The sequence below is a fragment of the Abrus precatorius genome, unplaced genomic scaffold (assembly GCF_003935025.1).
Source record: "Abrus precatorius isolate BTA unplaced genomic scaffold, Abrus_2018 Scaffold9, whole genome shotgun sequence".
Lineage (NCBI taxonomy): Eukaryota > Viridiplantae > Streptophyta > Magnoliopsida > Fabales > Fabaceae > Abrus > Abrus precatorius.
Window position 1 is genome coordinate 23,180,379 of NW_020874439.1, and position 17,962 is coordinate 23,198,340.

Here is a 17,962-nt window from a genome sequence, read left to right on the forward strand (position 1 = left end):
ACGCAATCTTTTAAAAATATGAAGCTTGACCTCATTAATATGTTCCAAGGAATTAATTCGAAAGTTTCATTTATGTGTGTATATATACATATATATATATATATATATATATATATATATATATATATCATAAGAACACTTAATCTAACAATGAAAAGTGAATATTTAAAAAAAAAAGCGTGATCCCAATGCTGCAAAATAAAGCAAACATTACAAAATATATGATGTTTACTAAAAAAATATACAAAATAAAGTATCAAACCAGGCAATCAATTAAAGCAAGGTCAACTTTGTCTCTATAAATAAACAGGTAATTGTTAAATAAAGATTAAAATCTTCATTGTCTTTTCATTTTGTTGTATCTTAGCCAATTTTGTCGACAAAATTAACTTCAAAATTGAGAAGTTTGAAAGGCCATGAAAGGCATTCAAGGAAGCACAAGAGGTTAGCCAGCAAGATTTGTAGATAGAATGAATGGCCAGTGAAAGGAAAGAAGAGGAGATGGAAGTAAAACGAGAAGTGAAGATAGAGAAATGAGAGAAAAATAATAAAAAAATCATTTAAAACGAAAAATAACCTCACATAAGAAAGATATATGAAACAAAGGAAAAATACATGTATGTGTAAAAAAAAGTGTCAATGGAATTGGGTTTTTTTTTGTTTTTTTGGTCTAAAAGCATACAAAAGCTTGAGTGCAAAAGGCCCAAATAAGCAGCCCAACAAAGCAGAACAGAGCACTCCTCATTCCTTTCTTTTGTTTGGTCATTATTACATGGAAGAGGAAGATGTGAAAATTTTCTAACACTGTTTAAACCCTGTATACGATGCATGTGTTCTACTAACTTTCAACACTGAGGTATCATTAAAAACAGGTTTTTTTTTTTTTTTTTTCAAAACCACAAGTCCTCAAGTGTGGGCTACGATCCAAAAATACTAAACAAAAGTGTAGGTCTATGTATAACTTTAAGTCAGGTATCTGTTATGATCTGTTAATACAGGATAGTACCATTAATCAAGTTAACTAATTAATTTGCATGCTTGAAATTAATATAATTAGATAATAACTCATGCAATACACAAGTTATTTTGTTTGTAAATCTTTTATTTTGTAATAGATTATGCATGTGTGTGTGTGGATATTATTAAATTAAAATATTTTTAAATTTAATAAATTAAAATTTGTTTTTAATATCAATAACAAATAATTTTTTTTACTGTGTGTCTAAAACATGTAATAAAAGCTAATATATCTATGGAACAATAAGATGGTTGATGAATAATTGGACTTAATTGCCGCTTCTACTTTTGGGAAGTGAATGTTTATATTTTTAGTGCACAGTGGAAGATTTAAAATGCAAGAGTCAAGAAATAGCCTACAACACATTAATTATGCAGATCTCAAATCTCTAGTTAATCAGCTATTTAATTTGGGTGAATGGGTCTACTCCTTCGGTTTTGATTATCTTAATTATTTTCATTAAATAACTAAGGTGGGCCTCTCGTTGATAAATTGCAAGACTTCTACAGTGAAAATGAGTTAATTTGCTCAACAAAAAGAAGAACCTGCCATTGACTTTGACTATAATGCTACAGTGTATTTTATAGTATAATTTATTATTAGCATCGTAATTGCAATAATATATTTCGTGCTTGATTGTGATTTATGTATAATTATCTTTTATGAAAGACACCTATAAAAAAATTAAGAATCTCAATTTAAATGTAACGGAATCTCATTTCTTTAACACCCCTTTCGTAGGTTTTAATTTTGCTTAGGAACAGATTAAGCTACCTCGTCTTGCAATTTAATATTTCATAAACTTTTATTTTGCGATTATGAATGCTCCCCAATTTGGAAAGTCAAAATTCCATCGACTATTTGGTGTGCTTTAATTTGTACCATTAAAGTAAGATAGTAGGAGATAAACCAACAGAAAATTTGGCATCAGATTTATTTTATATCTATTTGTGTTTGGGTGTTTTTGGGGTGTTTTAATTGAAATATAATTGGATTAAAACATATTTTATCGGTATTTAAATTGTTTTAGTGGATGATTATTTGATTGGAGTAAAAAAAAAAAGTAATATATACGTTTAAATGTGGCACATATAGCTCATGCCAAGAGTGAAATTCTGAATAGTTTTGTGTGACTATACAAAAGATTATAAAAAAAATCTACAATTAATGGTATATATTTTTTTTCATAGGCGCAGGTTAGAAGTATGATTGGATAACTTTTAAATTTTTGTATATATATATACATATTTTTTTAAAAGCTATTTTTTTTTACAAATAATTTTCCTTTTTTTCAAAAAATAGACTATATAATATTTTTATCCGATTGTTTAAAAATGATATACATATTTTTATTATTTATTTTTACAATACAAGCAAATGAATTCAATGAAAAGCATTTTTATTAACAAATGAGATTTATAAATATACTCTCACCTTTTATCATGTTATAATTATGATATAATTATTTTTAAAATACACCAAAGGTGTTAATTATATGTTTACATATTTCAACAAAAAAAAATAAGTAGGTATAGTATGTATTAGCTGCCATAGTTGCTAGCATACGCCTATTTATACTTTTAGAAGTAAAATGTTAACAAAATATAATTTTATTTTTCTTAAAATGCATCTCAACTTATTAAAATAATCCTTTTTAAAAAAGAAGAAGTGAATGCATGTTAACAAATCACGTGTGTATTTGTTGAGACTTGTGAGTCCCTGTTTTATTCCATTTTTTAAAATTCTTTCACGTCAATTTTAACACGTATAAAAGTAAAACAATTACTATTACATAAACGATATTTATATTATATTTTTACTTTTATTGAAGTAATTTATATTTACAATATTTTTATCTTATAATAACAATTTTAAATAAAAGTAACAATAAACATATAAAAAAGAAAACACGTACTTGCTTAAATTGAATGACAGCCTTATTTGAGCCTTATTTGATAGGGGTCCATCGGGATCATCTCTATCTGTTTTTTAATACATGAGAGAGTTACCTTTGTCATATATTGCTTGATCGAATGACATGTAGGCCCAAGGATCTCGTTTTCCGTGGCACACTGTTTCTTCTAAAACCTTGGTGATTTAGAGTAGACAACAGTGAAAATTAAACATGCATGCACATGCCTTTTCTTTTCAATCCTTGGTCATGATGAAATCAAGTATGGTAGATAGCATTTTACATCATTGCAGGACCATATGACTTTAATGCCCAAACTCTTTAATACACGTGGTCCGTTGAATTGATTTGGTGCTCTAGATAATAGTTGAATTCTGGGCAATAATGGGTCCTCCTTTGAGGTACAAATTATCTGTCTTTTTTATTTGTCTTGTTCCTTGTCTTCTGAATAAAAAATGACACCTTAACGAAAAAAAATAACGAGAGAAAATGTTACTTTTTATAACCTTGTGTCATTTTTATTGTTGGGAAAACATGAAAGTGCACACAAAAAGGGTCAATTGATTTCCATTGCCCGATTGATGTGTACGATTGGGGGACTTCAGGAGATGTTGTGGACCTTAATGTATTTCTCGTATTCTAGATATACGCCATTGAGCATCAGCTTTTGTGGAAAGGAAAAACAAGTTGATTGGGATCACTTTTGCTTTAACCCAAACAAGATCTTCCCATAAAGAACAAAAAGTGCTTATATTATGCAGTAGTTTCACAACCCTCTCATGCAGCCTAAATTTTTATGTATTAAATTTGGCTCTTATAGAAAGCGGGTATTGTATTTTTAATAAAAAAAAACCTACGTAATTATAATGTTTGATGAATTTTTAAGTAAAACTTTGATTATATATATAATTTTAAAAGTAGCTAATTTCTATTTTAATTATATATATGATGTGATCAAATATCCTTTGACACAAAAGTTCTCATGTAATGATTGATGATGATTTTTTATAGCATGTTAGTTCTAATAAAGAACAAATTAACTCTTAGGTTAAAGGAAATCTGGTTGATTTTATCATCTTGCACAAATAATCTTGCAATCATCTAACACAAAAGTGTGTTTCTTGTTGATAAAGACGGTAAAATGTATTTGAAAAAACTTTATTTGTCGAATGTGTTACAAATTGCATCTTTCTTGTGGTTCACGACACTTGCTGAATTTGTCCAATCACAATTATAGTTGCCTCTGGAAGATGTAATGTGCAGTTGTATATCAATTCAATTATGAATCTATCCAATTAACTTAGTAGATTTGGGTGTTCGGAGCCGTGTTTCCACCTAATGCAACTACATATACCTTGGACGATTACGTCGAAGTGGAACTTACGCTATCTTTCAATTTCCGTTCAAACTTTTCAAATTCACGTTTATAATATTAATTTAATATAAAAATTATAATTATATAACAATACATATAAATTTATAAACATTTAAACGCGAATCTAAATACTATCATGACATAGAGCGATTATGGGTGTGAGAGTGAGGATCAAACTTCAAACCTACGTCAACAATATTTACACAATGACTACATGTTAGACATAAATATTCACAAACGTGTATAAATTCCAATTAATAATATCATATATCATTCTATAAATGCTATGAAGAAATAAAAAATAAAATGCTATGAAGTGTCATTTGTAGCTATACACGCTACACTGTCTGTACCTATGAAGTGTAATGCAATGATCTCACTCATTCTACACTTCTTCCGTTACTCCTATTCATACGGCTACTGTCTTCTAAATAGTCTCTTTCTCTTTGATCTCCAAATGAAATCAGGAAATCTTTCCAATCTAGTTGCAGAAATATTTCACAATTTGAAAAAAAATAAAAATAAATTCAAGGACATGAAAAATTAACTTTACAAAGTTTAATACAGATACACACTTAAATATTGTTTGATGATTTATAATTTGATGTTTTAATAATCAAAGTCATTATAACACTAAGAAAAGTTCGTTTACTAATTAAACAAAACAAATCAAAATTATTCAGTGTTATGATAACTTTGGTTAGTATATTATTTGTCTAACAAAAATTAAACTATGATCACATAAACATTGAACATATGTAGCATCAGATAATACATTATACGAATAATTTATTTTTTATTAAAAATATTATACCCCCGGAGAGAAATACAGTGGCAAAGCATTGATAAATAATGGTTTTTTGTAGTGTATTTATGATAATAATTCTAATTTGTTAATGTGCCCATGTGTGTTGTACACGAGAATCTTGAGTATTGCCACCTAGGTTGAATTGTGTCAAGTGAAGTGATTCAGAAAAAATAAACTAATATTGGATTACATTATATTTGAAAGTAAATTTATTGCAATGCAAATTTGTGCGTCAACCTTCTGGAGAATAAAATGCTATACTATATTAAATCATTTCAGCATATTTATTATTATTAAAAATTATATTGATAACACATATATATATTTTTTAAAAATCAAAGCAGGAGTTCCCCCTATATTATTTGCATTAAAAGTTTGGAATTCGTTTGGGCATTAGTAAAACTCGAATTCAACTAAAGTAAAACATCCCCGACAGCCAAATTAAAGTGAGAAGATGCGATATCATTTGTAGAATGGACAAAATTAAAAGTCTTCAAAATAATTTTATTACTTAAATTATTAAAATCAATGCTAAAAATTAATATAAAACTATTTTATATTTTTTATTATTAATAAATGTTTATCAAGGCTTAAAAATTATTAAGAAAATTCATTTAATAATAGCATTATTTAAATGTATTTGGTTAACATTTCTGCAGTATATATTGTTCTTCGTCTCAAAATAATGACAATGACAGTCACTCTTCCATGCACAGAACATGATATGACGATAGGGGACCACCTTATACGTGTTTTGGTCGCATTGCTTTCATTTTCCTTCTGACACTAGAAACAAGGTACCACAAATAAAGAAAACTTCACAAACCTATCAAACTAGTTGTCAACAGTGGCTGCACTTAAATGCAAATCTTTCCACTTTTCACTAATCAATCCCCTAATCCACGCTGCCACTTAGAGAGTTCATACTAAGTGTATGTTTTGTTTCATCATTCAACAAATGGATGACATTTATTTATATTTATATTATAATTATTTTAAAGATTATTATTTTCTGATCAAGTTTCATACCTAATTTATATATAAATCCCAATTCCATTAAAAAAAAATAGCAGAAAAATTTTAATAACAGGGAAACTGGCATGACTTTTCCAACCAAGCTCTTAAGTTATTATAAATACGACCATGAAGTGAATTACCTGTGAAGACTCAACTCACACCGACCTTTTCTGCCCTGTGAATTACTGAATTATATATAAAAATAAAATACAATTTTTTAAGGAAGTTTTTGCATAATAAGTTTAGTTTATTCCCCCTAAAATATTATTATTCATGAAAGATTTTGAGTTTAGGCTTTTGCAAATAATAACGAGAATATATAATATACACATATATCCACTGAAAATGAAATTATGAAGCATGTGTTAAACAAAATCTACTGGTGATCCTTAGCTTATCTTTTAATAAAAGTTTAGCACATGATTATGCTTGCCTTCTTATGACCGACCATAACAAAAGTTGAGGACTAGTGGGACCATTGCTTAAATAATTAATTGACTCAAAGTCTATTACAACAATAATTTATACAAATATTATTTACTTAAGAAAAAGAAAAGGACTATGAGGCTAGTGAACTTCCTCTGAAAGAAGCAAATTAGAGATTCTCGTTGTTTCCTGATTTTTTTTTATCCTTAAAATTTAATTTTTTGCTTCACACGTGATGCACATGGTAGCCATTTTCTTCATGGTTGTTAATGCGATCAAGCTTGATTATCTTTACCTGTGTAACAGTGACTAAGAAATTCTAAAATATCAATCAAAAGATGTAGTGGAGTGATATTTTATAATTTTTTATTTAATCATTGCATCATATATTTTTATTCTTTTTCAAAAATCATTACAAATAATGCAATGGTTATTCATTTTTATAACCATTTTATCTCTTTTTTTTATTCAATTTTTACAGGAAAATCAAAACAGTATATCTAACAAAACAAATTTTTTATAATTTTAGTTATATGTTATTTAATATAGAAGTGGATAATGTACAGAAACATGCTGTTTAGTGAGACATATTAGAAAGATAAAAATACTACTTTTTATTAAAAATATGAATATTCATTATTTTAAATCATTAAAAGTATTCAATATATGTTTTTGCGATGCTTTAAAATATTTAATATTACTTGTAATAAAATGTTGCTCCTGGAATCACATTTCTCCATCTCAACCATTAACTGTGTTGTTTGTCGTTAGCGTATTATGATGGCGACTTGCATATTGTAAACTTTTTTGACTAAATAGTTTTTTTGTGCGTGTGAAAATTAAATATGTTTTAAAGGTATAAAATAATTACTAAACTTTTTTTTTCATATATTAGCATTTTGGATCTTTTGAACAAGGTTGATTTAAAGTGGACATGCTTTTAAGTGTAAAAACAAATGTTTAAATATTCTTATTTTAACGTGTACAATGGTCTCAACAGAATAAATACTTCTACCTTGTAGATAATATGACTTTAAAATACATTTTAGTATATTTATAAATAAATGTTATGATTTATTAAATTTTTGGGAGACTAACTTATTAAAAAAAAGACAATTAGTTTGATGAGATAGTAATCTTTAAAATATTAATATGTTTAATAAATAACTACTTTAATGAAATAATGATTATTGTAAAAGATTTTCTAAAATATATTGATTAAATTTTTTTAATCCTAAAATAAATTGATCCAAAACAAGTTAAATTAAAACTTCATTATATTTTTATGCTCTGAGAACGACATGTTGATTTAATTAAAACACAACTATATTTGTACTATCAAATGAACTTCATGATAAAATTTAAACCATTCATTAGTTTAGTATCTTATCTCCAATTTAATGAATTCGGCACTAACGTGTCACCTTGTCAGTGCCTCTATATATTGATGGTTTAATCATTATTTTAAGTGAACACTAACCAGTATTCTCAAAACATTTATTAGAGTGTAATATTTAATGTTATAAAACAAGTATTTATTAATTTATTAACTAGTATCTTAAAAAATAACTATAACGAAAGTTAATTATATATATATATATATATTCAACATAAGCAACAATTCTACATGAAATTAATAACACTAGAGTTGTGTGACGGGACAATAAATTAAGCAACTGGATCTTTTAGGAGAAAAAGTAGTCAACAATGATGTATAATATAATTCAAGAGTAAAAAAACTGTATAGTAAATAGTTTAGAAGAAACAGAGGTCGTACGAGTGAAGACATGAAGTCAAGCAGAAGAAGTGGTGAGAAGTGAAAGAGATGAGAAAAACAAACCGGTGAAAAGAAATGAGTGAATATATAAGAAGCTTCATGAAAATAGAAGATAAATAATAAATAATAAATAAAAAAAGAGAGAAAAAAAATATAAACATGCGAAGTAGTTTGTGAGATTTATTTAATAAATTTTTAAAATTTATATTTTGAAGATAATGGTTATTTAAATAATAAATAATATATAAAAATGTAAATTGTTATAATTAAACTCAAATTAAGCAATTTTTTTTTATAAGTATCGTGATTAAATAAGAATAATGAGATAAATAAGAATAAAACTAGTTTTCGTCCCGTTCTGGCCAGTGTGGTCCGCACGAGTGGGTACGAGCAAAAGCTACCTCTTCTACTCACTCTTCTTCTTCATTCCTTTCCTCTTTCTTCTTCTTAACGTGCTTTTCAAAATCCTCAGCTTCACGTTCCTTTTAATGCCACTTCATAAGCCCACACCTTCTTCAAACACCATCCAAAATCTCTAAGCTCTTTCTCTCTATTTTCATTCACACAACTCGCCGGAAAACTCTTCGCCGGCGGCGGCGATGGCCGACTACTTTTCCAGCTCCGTCGAATTCGGACTGAATCTCTCCAAGCGAATTTACTACGGCAAAGGATCGGCTCCGTCGCCGGTGCCGGCGATGTCGAAGTCGCCGGAGGGGTTCCTACCGTCGGCGCCGATGTGTTATGCGGTGATATCGGATCCGGAGACAGTTGAGAACCCGGACATTCGGAGTTACCAGCCTTACGTGCACGGCCGGTGCGAGCCTCCGGCGTTGATACCGCTTCAGCTTCACGGAGTTGCCATGGAAGTTGAGTGCTCTTTGGACACAGCGTTTGTAACGGTCACCGGAAAGTGGCGCGTTCATTGCGTGACGGGAAGTAGTACGTGTGAATGCCAAATTGCTATACCAATGGGAGAGGAGGTAAATACTCAATAATTATCAATCATTACTAATTATCATGCATATTTGACATTCCTTTAATTTTAAGGATCTTTTTAGCAATTTTAATACACAAAACATTGAAAACAAACTCATCGTAATAGAGAAACTTGTACCCTCATGAGTTGCCACGGTAAAAGCTATACATGTATATATAATGGAAAAATTGTTTTTAAGCTTAAGAATGTTTTTTATCTTCGTATTTTAATAATTTTTTTAGTTTAGTTCTTCTTATCTCTATTTTTTCATATTTTTTTATTTTTATTACCTATTGTTGATCTAGTTCAGTAATTACTGTCAGGTCTTAATTTTTTATTAGACTGTATTGATTAAAGGTACTAAAAATAACATTTCATAAAAAAGTAAATACAATAACAAAAAAAACTTAAATAAAAAATTTGTTAAAATGTAAAAATATCAAACATATTTAAATCTTGTTTTTATATGAGAATATATACATCTATGTATGTATGAATAGTGAGGGAAAATTGTGTGCTTGTGTTTGTTTGGTTGTTGGAAAACAATAATTAATGATTGAGGTGTGGAGTTAAGGCCTAAACTGGCTATTTGTTAAAAAGTAATAGCAGGTTTAAACTTTCGTGTTAAATAATTTTTTGGGAAAGTTTTGTTGGAACTGTGCTTTAGTTTCAAGTTGATAAAATCATTCTTAAAAAATAAAACAAAACAGTTATTTCTTTATGAATGAGTGGAAATATTTGCTTACCAAAAAAAGTGAAAACGTTTGAATGTTCATGTGCTAAGAAAGGTGAAAACATGCGAGGAAAGCGTGTTTGGTTTGTTTTCAGCCTTTTCCTTTGGTGAATATATTTTATTAGAAATTATGAAAATATTTATTTTACTTTTTGTTTTAAAACTTTTGTGAGAGAAATAAATGTGTCCATTTTTTCTTCACAAAATTTTGAAAATCAACGTAATTTTTTTATCTTCTGTTGATACATGTTCAGTAATGATCAATGAAAATATCGAATTGTTTTTATTTGTTTCTAACATCTGTGATTCTGTGAAGTAAATATTTTAACCCATAACACTAAGAAAATATAAAAAATTGATTTTTTTTATATTATCAATAAAATATATACACTAAAACTAAAAAAATATGTAAACCAAACATCTAAGAAATAACATAAAAAGTAAAGTAATATTGTAATAAAAAATAAAAAATGAAAAAACCCAAAGACTCGGATAGTCCGATAGCAACATGGTGCTACCAATTATTACTCCTCCCATCCCTTTTTATACGCCATATTCTAAAAAAAATATTCTTATTTATCTATCAATTTTTTAAAGTTCAGGATAAGATTAATGATGTTTTACCAATCATATCCTTAATTTAAAATACAAATAAATAATTAAAAGAGAGATAAAATAAAATAATTCAAAAAATTAAGCAATAACTTTAATAAAAACGAGAACATTAAATTTATTTTTTAATTCGCATACTATAAAAAAAATGAAGGATGTATACAGCTCGAAGCCATGTTTTTCTTACTACAAGAGCTGTTATTTCTTACAAGAGTAAGAGGTAAAAATTTCCTAATAATCGGATTATGTATGCATGGTAAAATATTAAATAAAGTCATTTAACCTTTTTGAGAGATCATGTATGTTTAAGTAACTTATAATTTAATTATTTATGTAGTGTGAATCATCTCATCTTTTATTGCATCCTTATAATATTGGACTGATTATATTAGTTTTCTTTGAAGTTAGTGTTAATTTTATTTATACGTTATCTTTGATAATTTATAGTTACTTTCCTTAATTTTTATATTATTTTTACATGTTGAGATATGTTTTTAAAAACTTACACACATTTTTATTTTTAGATATGAACTATAAACACAATACTGTTAAAAATAATAAAACAAGAGAAGTGTTAGAAAGCTAAGTGTACTTTTCTAATTAAATAAGGTGTAAGTATGATTAAAATTATATTTAAAGACGATTAGCGTAATTATTCCTATAATATTTTGCTTTGTTTAATATTTGATTTGAAAATAATGTTTAGAATATCTTTCATTTAGTGAAAACACATTTTTGTAGGCAAAGAAAAAGTTGTGTTCAGTGTAACTGTCAAGGAATAACATTTTTCCGGTCAATTATTGCTGCCCACTGTAAAAAGATAAGGTAAAACAACTAAACAAATCAGTTGAGTTATTTAATGTCTAATTTTATATGAAAATGTTTTGAACTGAAAATAGTTTTCAGGAAAATGTTATTACTAATATGAAAAAAAAAATTGTAAAGTTATTTTGGTAAAAACAAAGGGACGAGAGACACGTTTTCGGGAGAAAACATAAGAGGTGCCAAGTGTTTCTTTGCTTCTCATCATAAGAGATGCCTCTTTCAACCATAGAGAACAAAATTGCAAAATTTTAAAGAAATTAATCGCAACCTAATAAAATTTGGCTGTTGCTATCAATCATGTCCCCTGCCTGGCATTAAGTTCCTTTCATCTTTTGTCATATACTCACGTTAATTTCAATGGTCACGCTGTATTAATTTGGCTCAATTTTAAAATCATTGTATTGTTCACATTAATTGTTAATTAATTATAATTATCAGACATAATTTGTTTAGACAAAGTGAATATATGATTCTGGGGGTTGAATGATTAAATTGAAGTTGCAATGAACTAGTTTAGACAGCTAAAGCATCTTGGGTTACGTCCACTCTGCCATCCTAGCAATCTATTGACGTTGGGTTATCTGTGTAGCGAGCATAATCATCAAATGTGTTTCTTAGTAGGCCTTGTTACATCATTGATATTTGGTCATGGTGGAACGTGGAAAGTTTTCTTGTTTCTTAGTTTTATGTCATGACGCTGGATGAAATTCCATACCAATTTCCTGAAACTTTGCATATTTGAAATTTGTTTCATGAGTTCTCAAGTTATATGATGTGGCTAACAGGGTTCACTTCTAGGTCTAGAGGTTGATGGTTATGGAAGATCTTATCATTCTGAATTGATCACTCTGAAAGATGAAAAGGATAAGGAAAAAGTGGCCAAAGCTAAAGACGGATACTTTTTGAAAAGCCAAATATACACCGTTAAGATTCCACAGGTTATATTACATAGTAAAACATCACTTCATTGTTGACACTTGATAATTATTAACTTGTACACTGTTTATTCAAGAAATTAATTTTTCTCTTGCAGTTTAAAGGGGGGTCCGTTTTCTCAATTAAGATCAAATGGTCCCAGAAAATATTATTTCATGATGGCCAGTTCTCTCTCTGTGTCCCTTTCAGCTTTCCTTCCTACGTCATTCCTGCTGGAAGAAAAATTTCTAAGAAAGAGAAGATATTTTTGAAAGTGAATTCTGGTGCTGGAACGGAAGTGTTATGCAAAACCACAAGTCACCCTCTTAAGGTAAAATCAAGCTATTAGGCTGTTACAAAGTTCGGTTTGGCCTCTGTTGGACTTGAACTGAACATTATATTTGTGACTTTCCAGGAAGTAATGCGCCAAGCTGGCAAATTGAGTTTATCATATGAAGCGGAAGTGCCAACTTGGTCGAGTACAGACTTCAGCTTCTCGTACACTGTAAGACTTAGAAGCATAGAATTCTATTAAAATCTTTGTTAATGCACTTCATACAAGGAGTGAATTCTGAACCATAGACATTCTAAATAAGGCCATGTGCAATTATAAAAAAAATTTAGCTTAATAATTGGTATGCAATTATAAAAAAATATTAGTTTAATTGTTTAGTGTTTTTACACAGGTTGCTTCAAATGACACAGTTGGTGGTGTTCTCCTGCAATCTCCATTCCTGCGTGATTTTGATGAAAGAGAGATATTTTGCTTGTATCTTTACCCTGGAAACAGCCAGAGTAGAAAGGTTTGTTGCAAATATTATACGTCAACTTTTTTTCTTCTTGCAGTATAATTTACTTGTGCTTGCTTTAACGTGGGATAGCTAGATGAGGTTGTATACATGCAACACGGATGCATTAAAGTTATCTTGCTGCTTGCATGAAAGCTGTCTCCATTTTCCCCATATATGAACAAGTGAGGTGGATCTGCCTGTTCGTTGCTAAGTTTTAGTGGAGCAATATCCGAGAAAATAATTGTTTGATAAAGTAGTAGAAAGCTAATTTATATTTATAAAAAGTCAGAAACATTTGGCGCTTGGAATTGTCCGGGAACAAAACTAGTACAAAGTAAGATAGACATATTTTAATCTGCATTGTAAAGGTGAATGCTTGTTTCAAATTTTCAGTTTTCTAGCAAATTTATAATAGAGCATTCTGTCACTTGATAGGTTTATAAAAAGGATGTGGTGTTTTTAGTAGATATAAGTGCAAGCATGAAAGGAAGTCCTCTTGAAAACACGAAGAACGCACTACTGACATCACTCTCTCAGCTAAATGCACAAGATACATTTAACATCATAGCTTTCAATGGGGAGGTCAACTTATTTTCGTCATCTATGGAAACTGCTACAAAGGAAGCAGTTTCAAATGGTGCCAAGTGGGTTGAGACTAATTTTATTGCTAATGGTGGTACTAACATCATGCTTCCCTTAATTCAGGTAATTATTATTTATTAACAATTTCAACATGATGTGCACAACATTGTTCTCTTATTTCATGGATTGTTAATGAAAAATTTTCTGTTATTTTGTTTTTCTCAATTCAAATGCACCAATGAAAGTATTATTACTTCAAAGAAGAGGAGAGGAAAACCCTAGGTTTCTGTTTTATTATCTCAGCTCTTCAATTTTAATATTTATACATCAAATTTAGAACCATGACAAGAATTAGCTTATTCTTATTTATTGTGCATTCTCTCATTTGTCTTGGAATCTACCTGGTCTTTTATGGCTATAAGACTGGCAGTTTTGTAGCATTAACTGTATTATCATATGGCTTATTTGACTTTCAGACTTGGCATCCCTGTTTAATGTGCTTGTAACGTAAACATATAAGGTCGATTCATTGTTGGTAAGGTATAGTTGCTTTTTAATAACTAGGACATTCTGTGCAGTGTTTAACTTGTATCCCATGCAAAGCTTTGGGATGTTGAGTCCTAAATATGTACATATTGTCATGGGAATTTTGTTATTTAATAGTTTGCTTTATATTAGGCAATGAAGCTAGTTGGGAAATCAACTGATTCAGTCCCTCTTGTTTTTCTCGTTACTGATGGGGCTGTCGAGGATGAGAGAGAGATATGCAATTTCGTGAAAAGCTATGTCCCAGTTGGTCAATCAGTTCGAACACCGCGCATATGTACTTTTGGCATAGGCAAGGATTCTTGCTTCTTCTTCTATTTATACTCTTCAGGAAAATAGATTCGGTTATATCATTAATTGGCAACGGTCTTTTGACACTTCAACCTTTGATAAGTTTTTTTGCTTACTTAAAGATGACGTCTTAAGTAGCCAAAATGTTTTGAACCTTAATTTAGGCACGTTTTATACTGAAGAAACGAATGCTTTGACATGTTTCTTAATTTGTCAAGATCATTGTTCGAAAATAGTTTCCATTTTGTTCAAGAATAAAATAAAGTAAGAATTGACGTACTCAATAAAAAGGTTATAGAAAATGAGGGTCGGTCGATCAATATCGACAATGGTAGTCACTTGATTCACTATTGCTGCTAATACCAAAGGGCATTGCAGTTTTTTTTTTCTTCTGAAAATCACCTAATGACGGGCGCAAATTATTGGCAAGATATTGAACATTTATTTATTGTTAATCTTTATGTTTGTTGCGATATTTTTGTTAGTAATATTTCTCTGTTTCGTAATTTGAAATTTCAGGTCTATATTGTAATCACTATTTCCTGCAAATGCTAGCGCAAATTGGGAGGGGTCACTGTGATTCTGTTCATGATTTAGGTCAGCATCTTTTCCTGCCCAGTCAGTATATAGTCTTAGCAAAAAGTTGCCAATTATATATATTTTATTCCAAAGGAAAAATCAAGAAATTACTGTATCATACATGTGAAGTTTTATTAATCTCCGTTTTTTCATGTCCAGATTCTATTGACTTTAGAATGCAAAGGCTATTCCGTACTGCTTCATCAGTCTTAGTTGCTGATATAACCGTTGAAGGTTTAGAAGATCTTGATTCACACGAGGTACATATCCAGCAATGTTTTTATCCTTAATTATAACTGTAAATATACTCTAATGTACTTAAATATCATATTTACATGTACATCCATTTGATGTTTTAACTATATTCCTATTATTGCAGTTATTCCCCCCTCATATACAAGACTTATCAACTGAATGCCCGTTGATCATATCAGGCAGATACAATGGGACTTTTCCTGAATTTGTTAAAGTTACTGGTACTTTGGCAGATATGACTAACTTCACAGTAGATCTTAAAGTGAAAAGAGAAAAAGATATGCGACTCAGTAATGTATTATCTCAATCCTAAGTCTTGACTTACAGCTTATTCATCATAGAGGTTATGATGCGAAATTCATTTTAACAAATGTGAACGGAATATTACCATGCAATTCATATGCATGGCAGCTCCTACATAGTATCACCATATGTTCTCAGATTCAGTCACCTGCTATGCAGTACTGCAGTTACGTTTTGAAGGCTTCCGTATTTACTTCCATTGTTCACTCGAACGCTTTATTTTGTTTGAGTTGAGCACAGGGTGCATTATGAGTGGATGGTCTTATAGTCATTCTTTCACAAATCTATGTTGCATCAAGCATCTCTACAATTCTTAAAGGCTTAAAACACTTATCAGTCAAAACATATACTGGTTCCCCATTATAGGTTTCTTCCTTGGACACGAGTGATATGCATTTCATATCATTGCAAAAAAAATTCTTCAAGTTACTGAATAGTTTGGATTTGGGATCCTTTTAATAGTGTGATTGGCTGATTACTGAATTCATACTTGACTATGCGCTGAAATGTGGCTTGATATAAATTTTGGTATTCTCTCCAGGTGCTTGCAAAGAGACATATAGACTTTTTCACTGCTCAAGCCTGGTTATTAAAAAGTGAAGAGCTGGAGGAGAAGGTTTGTCTATTATGTATTTTATGCATGTTGAGTTTCTTTTTGAAAGATTTGAAAGAGAAAAAGAAACTAAAAAGGTGAAAAGAAAATTTTGAGGAGACCGGTTTACATTCAGGCATTTATTCCAAACAAATCACACTGATTTTAGATACAGTGATAGAAAGAGTTACAGGGAGGGAGAGCTAGAGAGGACTGAAAAATGGTGTGCTTTAGGAACCAAATTTTTAACCTACTAATGAATAAAAGTCTTACTTAGCTCTGACTTTTATCTCTAGTTTTAATATCAGCATATAAGCTGTGACAAATATGGATGTTCACTTTAATATAGTTTTAGTTTGTTATAATGCCTTCAAGTGTTTATAGTATATTTTATGTTTTGTTCCACCGCTTATTTATAAGCAAATGCCAAACTGCTCTCTAATAGGTTTCTAAAATGAGCATTCAAAACAAAGTCCCGTCAGAGCATACCTGCATGAACATGGTTCTTGTTCAGGGGGACGAAGGGAAGAAGGCACCTGAACCATTGCTGTTACAAAAGGTAGACCTTTGCCTTAGATTTTTAAGGAAAAAAAAGGGTCTATTTTTTTTTCTTCATCTACTTTCATAAAATATCAGAATATTTCCATTTTCCCTTTACACAATATTCTGGATCTTTACATTCCTTCAAAACAGGCATACAGCAAACTTAGCCTCCAAAGGTTGGAGCTTAACGACCAGAAGTTATTCCTTGGAGGGCTACGTCTTGGATTTGGTGACTTTAAAGCAACAGCTGAGAACTTGCCACCAGCAATAAAAGAAGCAAAGCCACCTGAAGGAATATTGGAGAAGGCTACTTCCAATTGTTGTGGGCGATTGGCTGGTACCTGTTGTGGCATGTGTCTGCTACGAACTTGCACTTTTATGAATGACCAGTGCACCATTGTTTGCACTCAACTTTGTGCTGCCCTGGCATGTTTTGAGTTAATCAAATGTTGTGTTGAGCTTTGTGAGTGTGATTGCTTGCAGTGAAATTATGTACTTAAGTTGAACATAGATAATTTGTGTAGTATTAACAATGTGTATATTATATAAGCTCTTGTGCGATAATGTTTACAGCTTCCTTATCTTTCCTCCTTTCCTTCCTAGTCTACACCTGATATATGTATTTAGACAAATAACAATTTAAATAAAATCATTTTCAAAATCTGAATATATTCATCAGAAATAATCTTTTCTTAGAAAACAAAATATCATCCATCAAAACAGTCTATCCTGATTGTTAAGATAATAAAGTTTTACATCATTTAAGACATAATTAAGAGAGCTGTGACTCAAAAGTTTAGTCATTAACTTTTGTTTCACACTCTTGAATGAGACTCACATTCAAAAATTTAATATTGATTATTTAAATAGCTACATTTTTATAGGGAATAGTGATTAAATTTCCGGTGTTTTTTTTTTTGGTTTAATTATATTATTAATTTTTTTTAATTTAACATACGTGCGCTAAATCTTTAATTCTTTAAAGTTAACTAAGTTCTTTTACTTTTAAAATTGTATAAGTTTAGTCTTTATTATTATTTTATTTAAAATACTTAATTATTGTTATTTTTACTCAAAAATTGAATT

General features: G+C 29.6%; 1 protein-coding gene across 3 annotated transcripts; it reads left to right on the forward strand.

The window, feature by feature from the left end:
• Positions 1–8,670: 8,670 nt before the first annotated feature.
• LOC113849551 (inter alpha-trypsin inhibitor, heavy chain 4-like) lies at positions 8,671–17,450 on the forward strand. 3 transcript variants are annotated; one of them, XM_027479536.1, is made up of 13 exons: positions 8,671–9,313; positions 12,265–12,417; positions 12,513–12,725; positions 12,810–12,899; positions 13,081–13,197; positions 13,621–13,890; positions 14,446–14,605; positions 15,124–15,201; positions 15,343–15,443; positions 15,563–15,733; positions 16,283–16,357; positions 16,779–16,892; positions 17,027–17,450. In XM_027479536.1, the coding sequence occupies exons 1-13, from the start codon at positions 8,933–8,935 to the stop codon at positions 17,360–17,362; spliced, it is 2,259 nt and encodes a 752-aa protein (XP_027335337.1). In that variant the 5' UTR covers positions 8,671–8,932; the 3' UTR covers positions 17,363–17,450. The 3 variants fall into 3 exon arrangements, with proteins under 3 accessions (XP_027335337.1, XP_027335338.1, XP_027335339.1); XM_027479537.1 differs by having other exon boundaries at positions 9,144–9,313; positions 12,278–12,417; positions 17,027–17,446; XM_027479538.1 differs by lacking the exon at positions 8,671–9,313 and adding an exon at positions 12,031–12,137 and having other exon boundaries at positions 12,278–12,417; positions 17,027–17,446.
• Positions 17,451–17,962: the final 512 nt, after the last annotated feature.